The 15,096-nt window shown below is 34.9% G+C and overlaps 2 protein-coding genes across 2 annotated transcripts; both read left to right on the top strand.

Moving 5' to 3' along the window:
- The first annotated feature begins 1,126 nt into the window (after positions 1-1,126).
- Positions 1,127-9,790, top strand: LOC144851843 (protein stum homolog). Its single transcript, XM_078709484.1, has 3 exons — positions 1,127-1,431; positions 7,942-8,112; positions 8,863-9,790. Exons 1-3 carry the CDS (start codon positions 1,209-1,211, stop codon positions 8,922-8,924), a joined length of 456 nt encoding a protein of 151 aa, XP_078565610.1. The 5' UTR covers positions 1,127-1,208; the 3' UTR covers positions 8,925-9,790.
- A 598-nt stretch (positions 9,791-10,388) lies between these two features.
- Positions 10,389-14,988, top strand: LOC144852305 (organic cation transporter protein-like). The gene is made up of 9 exons (XM_078710080.1): positions 10,389-10,808; positions 11,149-11,252; positions 11,557-11,711; positions 12,319-12,487; positions 12,695-12,827; positions 13,165-13,256; positions 13,569-13,777; positions 14,075-14,183; positions 14,710-14,988. Exons 1-9 carry the CDS (start codon positions 10,389-10,391, stop codon positions 14,921-14,923), a joined length of 1,605 nt encoding a protein of 534 aa, XP_078566206.1. The 3' UTR covers positions 14,924-14,988.
- The last annotated feature ends 108 nt before the right edge of the window (positions 14,989-15,096 follow it).

The following is a 15,096-nucleotide window of genomic DNA, read 5'->3' as shown; positions in this document are numbered from 1 at the left end:
AATATTAAATAATGGACCTATAAAACCAAGGAACAGTGACATTTAATTTCACTTTTCTATGCCTAAAACCACAACACTCAACTTTTAAGATGATCCCTTATTTGTCGATTATTGTTATGGTATACAGAGTAATCAATAAAGTATTGAAAGCGAAGCGGAAAGAAAAATAGCGGCGGAGGATCGAAGAGACATGTTTAGTATGCACGCGTGTAGTCCGAACGACTCTCGAAAGTTGGGCAAAATAATTACCATGGTGTTTTTTATAACTTGGTTCCCACTAGGACGCAACGCAAGCACGTAAGCGCAACGCAAGAATTTGACCAATCACAGGCAATGCATTATCCAAAACTGCCATTGGTCAACTCACTTGCGTTTCACTTACGTACTTCTTCAGTTGCGTCTTTGGGAACCCAGCTTAATCGAGATAGGTTGTGGGGCCTATATTACCAAGGCAATCTATTTCTCCTTGATATTACTAGGGGAGAGTGAAATCACTCTTGCCTGACAGTGATATTAACTGTCAAATAATTAACATCAATGCAAATATGTGTCAGTGATATTTTATCGATGATTTATCTTAGGATGTCAACGTTATTATCGCTGGTAATTAGTCATGTCAGTTATAATCATCTACCAGTAACTATGTTTAAAAATCCATATACTTTAATTATGTTTTTGATCTGTTACAAACAATATTGGAATTACCTGTCCTATCACCTTGTATCATAATCTTGTGGTCATCTACCTACAAAAACTGATATCACTTCCAACCACCCTACTCATCATCGTTACCATGATCACTCTGTCTATCACCGTAATGTGTCTCGATCATCCTGATTCCGTCAAATCAAGACGACACCCAGGCATCACTAAGTTTCTCTAACCACCCGCGAATACCACCTTATCTCATCGACAACACCACAATATAACTCAATCACTATCTCTCCATTCATCATCACACTTTGCTATCTCCGCAATACCACCAACGATCAATCACCACTCAGACTACCCCACCCTTCTCCGAATCCAATCGCCTCCAACTAGTCAACGTCGACGCCCCGTCCAGGATTCACACCCGCAAAACGCCACCGTTTGATTATTTCAAGCCGGTCCCTTAATTGCCTCAAAGTAAACGCAGTGTGAAAGAATATTAGAGACACATCTAACAACTATTCCTGGTAGTGAAACCATCCAGGTTCGTCGTCACAATGTCTTCTGCTGCCGAAGGTATTGACGAAGAAGTCGTCGTTATCCAAGTTACAGAAGATAGTTCTCCTTCTAAAAAGTATTCAAGATCCATCAGTCGATCTGACCAGCCGGTTGTTATACATGTCAGGACAAAACAAAGTGCCTTTCGCCTAGCTGTACCTTGTATGCCTATGCCAATGGCTATTTTTTGTTGTATACTTAATATAATTGCACCAGGGTTAGGTAAGTTCAATTTTTTTTTAATACCATGTAACTTTGAAAAATATTTACTTAATAACACTATTAATGATCACCTCCGTTATTTCATCCTATTTAATTTTTCACCGATGTTTTACCATAAACACACAGATAGCGCTGGATGCTATCGTGGCGCGCACGTCGGTTACTGCTCATAACAAAAGAATAATTGTATTGATATGAACGATCAATAAAAACCCCAACTCACATATGATATGAATATTATGGGACTGTATATTTATTTGTATGCAAATTACTCGCTATTTTTGAAATAATGAATTCAACTAGGTGATTTGAATGTTGTACAAGGACGTATTGTAATCTAATTTACAAAACAATACTGGAGATTTTAGATCACACTACGTAGGATTTAGAATAACAAACCAATGTGGTCGATAATGAATAGGCCTATGGAAATAGTCCGACTATGTATGGCCACAGATTATATTGAATACTCACATTCAACCAAAAACATTCAGTCTCGTTACTACCTCATAGATTCAAGATTATTATTTAGGGCGGGGGAGGGGGAGGGAGGGTGTCCCCAGAAAAATCGACTAATCGTGCTGCTTTGTGTTGTCATAGGAATAGGGGGAGTTTCAGAATGAGAATTTCTTATCTCTACAGATTGTGGTACCCTATCACATGCTTAGTTGGTGCTTGCGTTCGTAGCATATAGATGGGGAAAGCTGTCAAATATCTAAGCAGCTCTCACGGAGAATGTGATAGCAACACTGACATTATTTATGGACAGGCAAAGTCGTTCTTGCGCGCGCTTAACTATTTACGTAATTGTTTTAGTTCGGAAATTAAGATTTATATTATCCTACAATAAAAACAGATATATCTAATTAACACAGATATCTATCATGGTTAAATATCATTTTGTTTCTCTTAAAACTGTCTAAGGAACTATATTTTACATGATTTACCCGTATACCTAAACTATTAAAATGCCAAAGTTTTTGCGTAATTTATTTATTCACGTTATTAAATGATAAACAAGCATTCATTCTTGGTTCCTGCTTTTAGTACGGTAGTTTGATGCAAAAAATAGGGGAAAACCATGAACCCACCATGAGAGACTCAATATTTTATTTCGTCTGACTCGCGGCTTCAATCACAAATTATTCAATTGACCTCTTATTTATAAAGAATTCTGCATGTATCCAGTAAATTCTCACACAGTATCATGTCTGGAGACATGAAACAGCAGGCGCAGTTTCTTGTCTCCAAACAATAACAGCAAATACAGTTTCTTATTTCCACACAATAAACAGCACATCTTGTCCCCTCGCTATCTCTTAAATTGTGGTGCAATTCATGAATTTAGTAATCTTAAGCTTTTCAAATGTACGATCGTTCCCAGAGTACAAGACATGTCCTTTTATCCTGTACCGTGTTTTACTATAAGACTACCAGTAGAGATATGGTAAGTAGGCTATCTAACAGAGAGTAAAATTCATAACATTCCAAAAAAGCATCTATAGAACTTCAGTCAATGACCATCTGCCTTTGGATATCATTTCATAAAGTTAGAGTTAAATAACGAATTTTAAAATCAATTTCCTTTCATTCAAGTCTAAGGGAATATTGTTAAAAGGTAGACATTCTTAACTTTCTGTATAATGTCGTTCTTCATCATATAAGTTTTTTTTTTGTAAATTTCAAATGTATTTTTGTTGTTGCATTAAACTGATCAGGCCCCCTGTGGTACTTGGCTACCAATGCGATGGGACACCTTGGATCCCACGTAAAGCATCCGTTTACAGTTACATATTATTCAGTTTACTGTTCATAATATAGATTAGATTTATTCATCCTATATTGTCCTGACCAACATTGACCACAAATTTGATGGAAAAAAATAATTTACCTGAAAAAAAACCTGTAATTTAAAAATATAATTGTCAAGTTGTTGTTGCTTAAATTTAACCGTTTATTTTGCCTTTAGGCTACATAAGTGAAATAATAATTGTTTCTATTGCTTTTTTTAAAAATAAGTCTGATTTGATTAATATTAATTGTTCGTGTTTTTTGGAGACAAAACATCTTTAACTCTTGTTGGTATATCATATAATATATCCCTTACTTCCTAACTTCTAACGTTTCAGAGGCAACGGATGCCGCCCTTGGCCACAAGTGGTTAAATATAATTATTATACTGTCGTACTTTCACGTCACGTTTCTAAGTATGGCACTCCGAATTGATGATACTCCATCCCCTGTTATGTGCTATTTATTTTCAATAATTCCTTTATAAGTAGACCTAGTCTCTATGGCTGGTGTGGTCTATGAAGTTTTTCTTTCACCTCACTTTACCGATTACGTAACGGCAGGTATATAAATAGCTAATTACGTAATTATACAAATATGATTACATAACACCTTACACAGTACCATAGGCACTATAAATCGATTTTTTAATTCAGTAATGTTTTGAAGTCACAAGCTATTATTATGGTATAATGTGATAGTCTAATAGGCCGTGCACGACAATTTATTTTTCAGTATAAAAAATGGTTGTTCTGTAGGCTTCGAATGCCATATTCAGGTTATACTAGACTTGACAATGCAATTGAAAGGCGCCAAAAACACGTTAATTAAATTAAGTATACAGTATACTATATCCATACTATATAAACCTAGTATCCAATTTAAACCGTTTCGTTTGAGTAACCCCATTTCATTGTACGCCCTGTTTATCATGAGCAGTAAATTTGACGTAATTAAGACGAGTGAAGATAGGCATAAAATGTCTTATTAGAACACGATGAGTGCACGTCCTAACATACGATGTGCACGTTTATTTCAACACACATGATCTACACATATTGTAGGATGGATAAACTCACCAAGCCCGTAACATATGGTTCAAAAGAACCCCTTTCAAACTAGAGACCAACAGCAACTTGTGCTGCTTAATATATTACTCATGACAGGTTTGGGCTAATCCTACGTAGCCAAAAGGCAAATTATTTTCATTTGCATTAGGCGTGCGGTTAGTCCTATATCTTTTCTTCAGTTTCTTACATTTGCACTTTGCGAGGGAAAACTATATAGAACCCCTGTAAAATCCCGACTTGCATTCTTTCTAAAATCTGAAAAGTGAGAGCCATGATAGATCCCTGGAGTTTTGTAAGCCAGCATGGTAGCTACAGCTTCCACCACGACTTCCATAACTATACCAACTCCATAATAAGCTTATCCGTAACATTACACAAAACCTTTTGTCAACTTTTGAATACAACATTACACAATGAATGTGATTCGTATCGTAGTCTATAGTTATTATTATAGTTATTATATAAGATTATAGATTTTTAGGGGGAAAACCCATAGGCCTACTTGTTAGTATATAGTATAGTATATATTAAAACGGTATCAGAACGGCCGTATAATGTCGAAGGTATAATGGATGTATTCCATTACTTTGTATTATGTTCTGGATCATATGTCATATCATATGTCTTGTTTCCCAGGGCAGGCTTCGTTGCAGTTTGTAAACCCATAGATCAAAATATTAAAACCATGTTGCTAAGATAAAATATTATCTTCGCTGTTGGCAACTTAATTTGATATATGAAAGAAGAATTTTTAGTATTTCAAGATTTCATGCACTTATCAATAATAATTATCATATTTATTACATTTAATCAAATAAAACTACAGTATTGATTGAGTCATATGATGCTGAATTTTATAACTTGTCATAAAGAAACAAGTTGGTTTGCAAAGGAACAAGTTGGTTTGCAAAGGAACAAGTTGGTTTGCAAAGAAACGTTATGACATTGAGCGCATTCCGTTGTTGGTTGGCAAACGTTTGCCGCCGCCCTCATGAATCAATCGTTTCTTTTTGTTTTAGGAGATATAACATTATTTCATACTTGTTGTTTGTGTTAAGGAGAGATTTAATATGTTTAATAGATCAGGAAATGCAAATGTAAAACCGTGAATTATGACACACAGTAGGCCTACACATATTCATGATTATGACACACAGTAGGCCTACACATATTCATGATTATGACACACAGTAGGCCTACACATATTCATGATTATGACACACAGTAGGCCTACACATATTCATGATTATGACACACAGTAGGCCTACACATATTCATGATTTTGACACACAGTAGGCCTACACATATTCATGATTATGACACACAGTAGGCCTACACATATTCATGATTATGACACACAGTAGGCCTACACATATTCATTATTATGACACACAGTAGGCCTACACATATTCATGATTATGACACACAGTAGGCCTACACATATTCATGATTATGACACACAGTAGGCCTACACATATTCATGATTATGACACACAGTAGGCCTACACATATTCATGATTATGACACACAGTAGGCCTACACATATTCATGATTATGACACACAGTAGGCCTACACATATTCATGATTATGACACACAGTAGGCCTACACATATTCATTATTATGACACACAGTTGTAGGCCTACACATATTCATGATTATGACACACAGTAGGCCTACACATATTCATGATTATGACACACAGTAGGCCTACACATATTCATGAATATGACACACATAGGCCTACACATATTCATGATTTAATATACGCCAAGCATGCGGACCATTGTGGATTATTGCCATATCGATTAATTATTATAACGTATAAAGTGGCGGCAAGTCAACAAAACCACACGCATATTTTCTTGGGACAACGCTGCATTATTGTCGCTAATTTCCTTTGACAATGAATAACTGTAATGTGTTCAAGGCAGATGAATTAATGATAATTACAATATGTAAATTAGATATGCTATATGAATCTGTCACTTCTAATTAGACTCGCTATCTATAAGCAGTTCGTCTACGATAGAACTATCTCATGTTTAGGAGGAGTAGAGTTGAGTCTATGTTTTTGGCCTATAGTTTTTAATGTTTACAAAGCAAGCAGTGCAGATGCCTATGATAATTATTATTATTTTTCCTGACATATGATCCAGAACATATCATAATACAAAGTAATGGAATATACATCCATTATACCTTTGACATTATTCCGTTCTGAATGTATTCAAGCGGATGGTATTTTATGTTGTGGGCCTATCTGATTTTATTTATATTATGTAATTTTCCTATGTTAATATCACATATGCCTACTAACAAGTAGCCTAAAGGGTTTTCCCGAACACAGGATATTCGTCATCCTCCCCTAACCGTCGTGTTTCGTAAAGACCCTATTGATGTCGACGACGAAAATGATGATTATTATATAAATAAAATTTGCATCGCAAAATTAAACATGACTGTGATATGCTATTATCAATTATAAAACCATAGGCCTAACAAGTTTTCGTCTTTTAGTCTGTTATCATTACGATAAGTATGGGTACTTAAGCCTTTAAGTGGGACAGGATAGAACACACACAAGCTTGCAACTTAGTTTCTGTTAATACGCATTCATTATATTCAACAACAGCCTTTATATTTACTTACGCTCAATTGTTTTACTAATATTCTCTAATACCTTTACGAATCATTGCATTTTATTGTGCAGTTTTCATTGCATGCCTTACAATATTAAACACATCATGTTTAGTAAGTGCATACTTATTCGTCTCAGCATGGAGGTCTCAGTTAGCATCCCTGTGAGTCAGGACGTGCTAATTACGCTATATATTGCGTTACGTATAGTCTTAATAAGATATACATTATTCAATCATGAGTTTAACTAATATATTTTGTCTGCCTAATATAATCATTAACTGTATATAGTAGTTCTATAGTTAATCATGTTTCCCCCGAACAAGCTCAAATCCAACATGATATTATGCAAATAATTATTCATTGATTTACTAGGTGTTAAGGCAACCACGTAACCTCATTAAAAAAATGTTTACAAATAGGCTATTTTACACCGTTTCATTTTAATTTCCAGAATTAACTTTTGACGATTCTGCTTTAGGCTTCTGATGAGTAATATAATTGATAGTTTCATTGTAGTGCACAGTTTGACCTCAACGTTGGGTCATAATAGATTATTTTATTATAGTCCGTCCAAAGGTTACGCGCGCGTACACAAAATCTGACCATTTTATCAACGTTTAAACGCGAGCTATTGTCGCAAGGTATCACCATGTTCCTGTATCATAATTATATTTTTAAACCTATTTTTCAACGCCCATCAGCCGGCCGCCCAGGGTTGTTTTAGCGCAGCTGGAAAAGTTGATACTTAAATATGACAACATTTTAGGAATTGGTCTCACGCGAATATTAGATACGGTCTCTCCATTTGTCCATTCCTGTTGTAGAAAGATGATGAAAGATGAGTATCGTCAGGAGGGCGCTGTGGTGATTGCATTCTATATCTGAACACGGGTGTTCAAAATATCCCTCTTTTAACTTTTGTTTTTTCAGCGATTTTTATGGATTATTTGGGACCAAAAACTTATGAGCACGTGACTAATGCTACTAAATTGTCTTTTTTTTTTCAGGAACATTTGTATCTGCTTTTACAGTATTTTGTTGTGGGTATACGGAGACAACGCCAACCAAGGCATTTTTGTGGAACGTGTTGGTAGCTTTTCTTCAAATTTTAACTTTTGCTGTTGTTGTTGGTTGGATTTGGAGTATTCTGTGGGGAATGACATTCGTTACGTTATCTGGTATGCGTTTCTAACATTATTATTATAGCAGACATTATTCAAACATGAACACGCGGCTTCTTATTTATTTTGTTTTGCACACTGTCAATTATAATGTCGATATTGAATTAATCATTCTCAAAGGTGAACACACCTACACAAAGTCAGTCTGATAACAGACCTTAGGGAGTGAAGTCACGTTGTTACATTTATTTACTGAAAGTTCTTAAATGAACATTCTTAATAAATTTATAACTAATAAACGTACTGACACAATCACAATCATAATAATTATTATGATATATATTTCCAATGAAGTATTATAATAATGGTTTATTCACGGAAATGTGTTTTAAACTGATTACTGACAAATGTAAACTTACCATAGCTATCGATAGGCCTATAGTCTCTCCAGTCCATGCCATAATGACCATTTGTGCTCACTGCACTGACGGTACTACTACCATCACGCACGACATGTCCTCAACTGACTGACAATGTCACACCTGTACACATTATGCAAATTACCTAATCTTACATGACATGGAAAAAACAGCAAGTGAAACTATATGAAACAAAACTAAATATGTGTTCACTCAATATATATAAAATAAATAATCACAATTTTTGTCAGCGTTTCCTCTTTACTCAAAAGTATTAAACTTGCTTAATTAACTAAACTAAGTGTTCCTTAAGTCAGCAGTAAAGAGACCCTTGACATAAAATCACAAATCGACACATATTATTCTAATATATTTTTTTTTGTTTCAGCTGATTATGCACACGAAAAAGAACTAAATGAAAAGAGGTCCAAGATGAAAGAAAACATTTGAAAAACGAACAGAATAGAAAAAAATGGTCATGCTCGATCGCCATTTTATTTTGGAAGAGGCATGTGGAATGTTGCAGGCCAATGATAACAGGGTGTTCGTGTTCGAATTTTTTCAATTTATTGGTATCATTCTAAATCATCATTAAGAACGTCATAATCATAATCACCATCATTCTACATTTGCCACGAGTGACATTCATCTATTTATAACAGTAATTTTTGCCTTATTTATGGTAATTCAATTGTATTGTATTTTTTAATGTTATATATTTTACTTTTATAACATTTTCTATTTAAAATAATAAGAAACAAATACAACTAGACCTGAAAAAAAGATATGGCGATACGAATGATTGATTAAAATGTGATAGTTCAGTGCGTTTGTATTATGGGGGATAGAAGGCGATAGGCGTATCTACCGAGAGGGAGGGAAGGGCTTTGGTTGACCATCGGAACTAAACAGTAACAATGTTTAGTTCCGATAAAACCAAAAGATGTTCCCCCATAGCGCCTGAATATCGCAAAAATGATTTGGAAAATCAATAAAGCTATTTATATCTGACGGTGCGGTATTTCATTGCCGACGAACGTGTTGTGTCATTTTTGTATGACTGTATGCCTACACAATTCAACGCAAACCTCAATTAAAACTTATATACAAATATAATGCCTAATTGCTGACTGGCCTCAATGTCTTGTTCAAAAGTACGCAGGCCTAATTATGGTTAACTTAGCAATTTTAAATACAGTATTTTAAAATATTTTTTCTGACTTATAGAGTAGCCAAACATTTTTACGGTGTTATATTTATTTGTAATATATTGATTAGTGTTAAATAAATTTTCACTGGTGTTTAGTATTACAGTATTATGTTGTCGTGTTTCCTTTACAAGCCACAACTGTCGCTTGTGATTGGTCAACTCTCACTTGCGTTGCGCAGTAGTTCACTTCAGTATGTGCGCTATAATTATTCTTATTAACCAAGCTGTACAAGGAAGTCATGGGTTGGTATATATAGGCATATAGGAGACATACTGTAACTGCAGAGAGTCGTACTTACATACTGAAGTCCAGACTCATTTTTTTATCAGTTTATGTTTACCGTGTACGTCATCATTGCTTTTGTAAACACTTTAGGAGATTAAGCTAAATCTCCACTAAAGTTTATCAAAATAAACAAACTTATAGCATCGTCATTGGAGATTATAGAGCGATAAAGGGTGAAATATGGGTTAAATTCTAAGCCTGAGCGATACTAAATTACCATAATTATCGCTCAAATCCTAAGCACATCAAGCTAAAATAACATCGTTGTAAATATACAGACGTTAATGGTGCAAGGTCCGATAATAGAGAACGCCGCCCAGCGCATCAGTCTATAAGAACGATTGAGAAGGAAACAGGACCTAACCTGACAGTTGAGTAGAAATTTAAAATTTGAAGTTGTTTGGAAACTTGTAGAATCATGAAGTTCGATGAGATTCTGATAAACCATCTCGGGGAATTTGGTTTATATCAGAAACGAATCTATTTCATAATTGCCTTATTGGGTACAACCACAATGTTTCATCAAGTTGTTCAAGTTTTCTATTCACCGTCCATTGATCACTGGTGTAAAACACCCGATCTTCTACCTCAAAACTGTAGCCAATGGGTAGGTGATATTGACGAAGCAACATGTAATGTGTTGAAGTACAATGCAACCATTCCTCCAGACGATGACACCACTAACTTCCGGGAGGATTATTGTAAAAGATGTGTGGTTAAGTATTCGGATTTTGATGTGAATACTGTACGATGTAATCTGTCTGATCCAAGTTTAGAGGATTGCGAAGACGGCTGGGAATATGATCATAGTCAGTACTCATCAACCATTATAGAAGATGTAAGTATTGGAAAACTCCTATTCGAGGGACATCCTTCCTGTGAAACGAATGAGGGGCAATATATTATGTTTAACGCCGTACAGTCAATCTCTAAAAGGGGACAGTTATTAAACTATAATTGACAAAAAGAGACACACGACTCAAGCCAAATCAGAGACACACGACTCAAGCCAAATCAGAGACACACGACCCAATCCAAATCGTTCAATTTGGTGTTTCTTTGGGTCGTGTTAGTGTTAACGAATTACATAAAGCTTGGCATGTATACCCTTTTTCAATATCACTCTTGCTAAATACAGCCCATTATTGATTAAATTGTTAAAATTTTGTTTTATAAAGTTTGACCTAGTCTGCAACGACGGATCCAAAGGATCTCTGGCACAGTCAATTTATTTTGGTGGTCTTTTGGTTGGTTCATTGATATTCGGAACTCTCGCCGATTAGTAAGTTTACATCATCTTTTTTAACAGGAATATTGATTACACAATTGTTTTATAGGGAAGAGTACTGGTTAGTAAAAGCTTGGTTCCTACTAGGACGCAACGCAAGTAACGTAAGTGAGTTGACCAATCACAAGCGAGTGTTTGCACAGTCCATCGCCTGTGATTAGTCAAATTTATTTTCACTGACGTCATTTCGTCCTAGTAGGAAAATCAGGCTTTAGGCTGTATTTTAAAATGTCAGTATCCAATTAGCATTATATGCGAAACTAAACTAATATTCTTGTTCTTGTTTCTTTGTTTTTAGTATCGGTCGCAAGACAACAATGTTTCTCTGCATTACGATAACACTTATTCTCAGCTTTTCGGTAGTGTTCGCTCCTACCTACTGGTGGTTTGTTGGCTTGAGAACTATGATGGGTTCTGCTAATATTGGCATTTATCTAATGGCTTTTACCCTCTGTAAGTTCAAATGTTTTCTATTTTAAGAAACAAAAAGATGCTCACAATTGTATTATGTTAGTTTTTGCTGAAAAGAATGAAATAAATAAGATATTATAATATTAACAACATATTTCCCTATCAGTAACCTCAATTTTGTTTTTTTTTTAAATTCCCATTGGACATTAAAATATTATTATTAAATTCAATACAAGTCACACCGTCAAGTGGTCTACACTAGTCTTTGTTCGCAAACTCGACCAAACTCTTAGTTTGTCACGAGAAGTTGTCTAAAGTTTGCTAGTGTAGATCAGTTGACAAACTTCGGCAAACTGCAGAAAACAAGTTTGCATTAAGTCTATAATAGCAAATATTAGTTTGCAAACTCCTATTTTGTCAAGAAACGTTGTCTAAAGTTTGCTAATGTAGACCAGTTCGGAAACTGGTAAACTGCAGAAAACAAGTTTGCAGAAGTCTACTAGCAAACTTTGGTTTTCAAACTTGAGCAAACTCCAGTAAAATCTGCAGTGTGGAATTAACTTACTGTTACTTTTTGTTAAAATGCCGAAACATCATTTTGAACAAAGTCTTTTTTATTTAAACATCAACTTTATTTATAACATTTCAGCTACTGAAATTGTTGGACCATCAAAACGTACATTTGTTGGAATTGTTTTAAACTTCTACGTAGCTTTGGGAATTATGGTCTGTGGTCTTCTGGCGTATCTTATTCGGGATTGGCGTTGGTTGCAGGTTGCCATATCAGTGCCAAATATATTCTACTTTTTCGCTTTTCCGTAAGTCATTCAATCCTATTGTCACGTGCAAAAAGTTACGGGGTGCAGTTTAGGGCATTGCAAAATTGTATTCATAACAACAATACGACACACTTTATTGTCAAACATCAAACTGTAAAATTGCCTTGAATGGCACCCCATATAATTGACTCGACGTTAAAGTCAGTAAAACTTTCAGTTTTACGTAATTTATTTCTTTGTTTTTAGTATTATTCCGGAGTCTGCAAGGTGGTTAATATCCCAAAAGCGATTCGACGAAGCAGAGAAGATTATGCAGAAATGGGCAAAGGTGAACAAGGTCGATCTTCCTAAAGATATTCTGGAAGAAGAAAAAGCACTGGTAACACTTTTTATTTTATTAGTGAGGGCCTAGTGTACAAAATAAAACTATGGGGTATTCTAACATTTTAGTCCTCGATTTTACTTGACAAAGCGCTTACAATAAGAACATCGAGACAAAATGGGAACTTATGATTTAAGGTAGGCGTATCCGACGGCCAGTATAACAATTTTAAAGTGTAGGAAAAGACCATCGGAAAATAGATCATTTTTCCATCGATTTCTGCAAGGCTTACAATTTTACAAAATACATTTCTATATATAGGCCTATAATAAAATACGTTTCTTTAAAAACAGTTTGTTTAACGTTTTTACTTTATCCATTTTGATCTGTTTAGGTAGAAAAACAAGAGGACGTAACGTACTCTATTTTAGACTTATTTCGAACTCCAAATATGAGAAAGAAGACAATCAACATCAATTATAATTGGTAAATATAATTACGTCATTGTTCGATTTCGAAAAAAAAATGTGTATATACGAAATCGTTATACTTTTACTTTTTTTGTGGAATGGGAACTCTAAATTTCGTCTCTTTGAAATGCATGTACCCATCTACTTAGTAACTAAATACCCTGACACCAATGGTGAATTGAATAATACTGTTGTTGACCATCACCCTTTTCTGTAGGGGTATATACACTAATATTACATAGGCATGTAAACACTTTAAATGAATTACAACAAGAACACGGTTAGTGGAAAGGTCTTAGTAGTCTGAGGAAGTTTTGATTTGTTGTAGGATGGTGAACAGCCTAGTATATTATGGTCTGTCTTTGGGTACGGCTAGTCTTGGTGGTAGAGACTATCTTGCCTTTGTACTATCTGGTGCTGTTGAGGTTCCAGCGTTTATAATAGCTACTCCTGCGATAGAGACGTATGGGCGGCGGCCGATACTTTGTGGATCCATGGTATTGGGTGGTATTGCTTGCTTTACAACGGTATGGGTCCGTGAGTAGTGTAAACGTTTTCTATTCATAAAGTAACTTAAGTGCAATAGCAGCTACACATTCGCGACGATTCGGACATTTCTGAACACATTTGACTTTTAATGACCGACATGAAAAAAAGTGAATGAAAAAAATGAAAAAGTTTGATACAAAAGGAGACATAACATTTGTTTCGAGTGAGAGGCAATATCAATCATGAGGATTCCGTGAGAAGACGGTGGGAATTGTTGAGGACACTTTGATGTAAATTAAGCGTAATTAAGAAAGGTAAAACATGATTTATATTTGCTCTTTTCAGCTTATGGCTGGGGTAGAACTACCGTGTCCTTAATTGGCAAATTTGGTATCGCTGCTTCGTTCGCCATTATCTATGTATTTTCTGCCGAGCTTTACCCAACTCCAGTAAGGTAGGTACTGTACAGTTCATAAACTAAAGCTCTGTCTACACTATCAAACTAGTTTGACAAAAAATGTGTGATGTGCCCAAATATGGTTGTTATCATCATGTCTATATGGGCACATCACAGAGCTTAATATGTATACCACAAGCGTTGCAACGCACGTGTCGTTTCAATCATTTCGTCACCGACTGCGGTAATTAAAGATATATACTGTGCCCCTAAAATAATTGTTTTAAAAATGTTTTTGTTGAATATGCCATTTGAATGTCACATAATATACTCAATATTCACTCTGATCAAAAATTGGATGGGAAAAAATTATTTACTTGAAAAAAAGTGTAATTTAAAGCAAATTAACTGAAAAAACTGAATTTAATAGTTTATTTTGTCTTTTTATAAGTAAAAACATTATTTGTGTCCGTTTTTAATTCTACGGAAGTGATCAACGTGCATCTTTAATAAATAAATGACTTGTAACCGACTGTATTTAACTACAATTTGATTGCTACAATATATTGTCTTGTGTATACAGGAGTGCAGGTATGGGGATATCATCGATGTCTGCTCGTGTTGGCGGTATTCTTGCACCCATCATTTTAGAGATTGGTAAATTATGGCCCCCTCTTCCCCTCATGCTCTTCAGCTTAATGTCAATATCTGCTGGTCTACTTTCACTACTGCTTCCAGAAACACTCAACAAAGATCTTCCAGAAACGTTAGAAGAAGGAGAACAGTTTGGAAAGTAAGTTCTTACTTAAAATAATACGCAAAAGATGAGAACGAAAAAGTCCCCGAAGATATAGAGGCTATTCAAAACCCATTCTTTTTATACCAATGTTAAATCCTATAAATTCATATTTCATTGCAACGCAATATATATTTTTTCTCTTTAAAGGAAAAAACAAAATACGATTGAAAA

This window comes from Antedon bifida, chromosome 9 (genome assembly GCF_963402885.1).
Source record: "Antedon bifida chromosome 9, ecAntBifi1.1, whole genome shotgun sequence".
NCBI classification, from domain to species: Eukaryota; Metazoa; Echinodermata; class Crinoidea; order Comatulida; family Antedonidae; genus Antedon; species Antedon bifida.
This window is presented reverse-complemented; position numbering and strand designations above follow the sequence as displayed.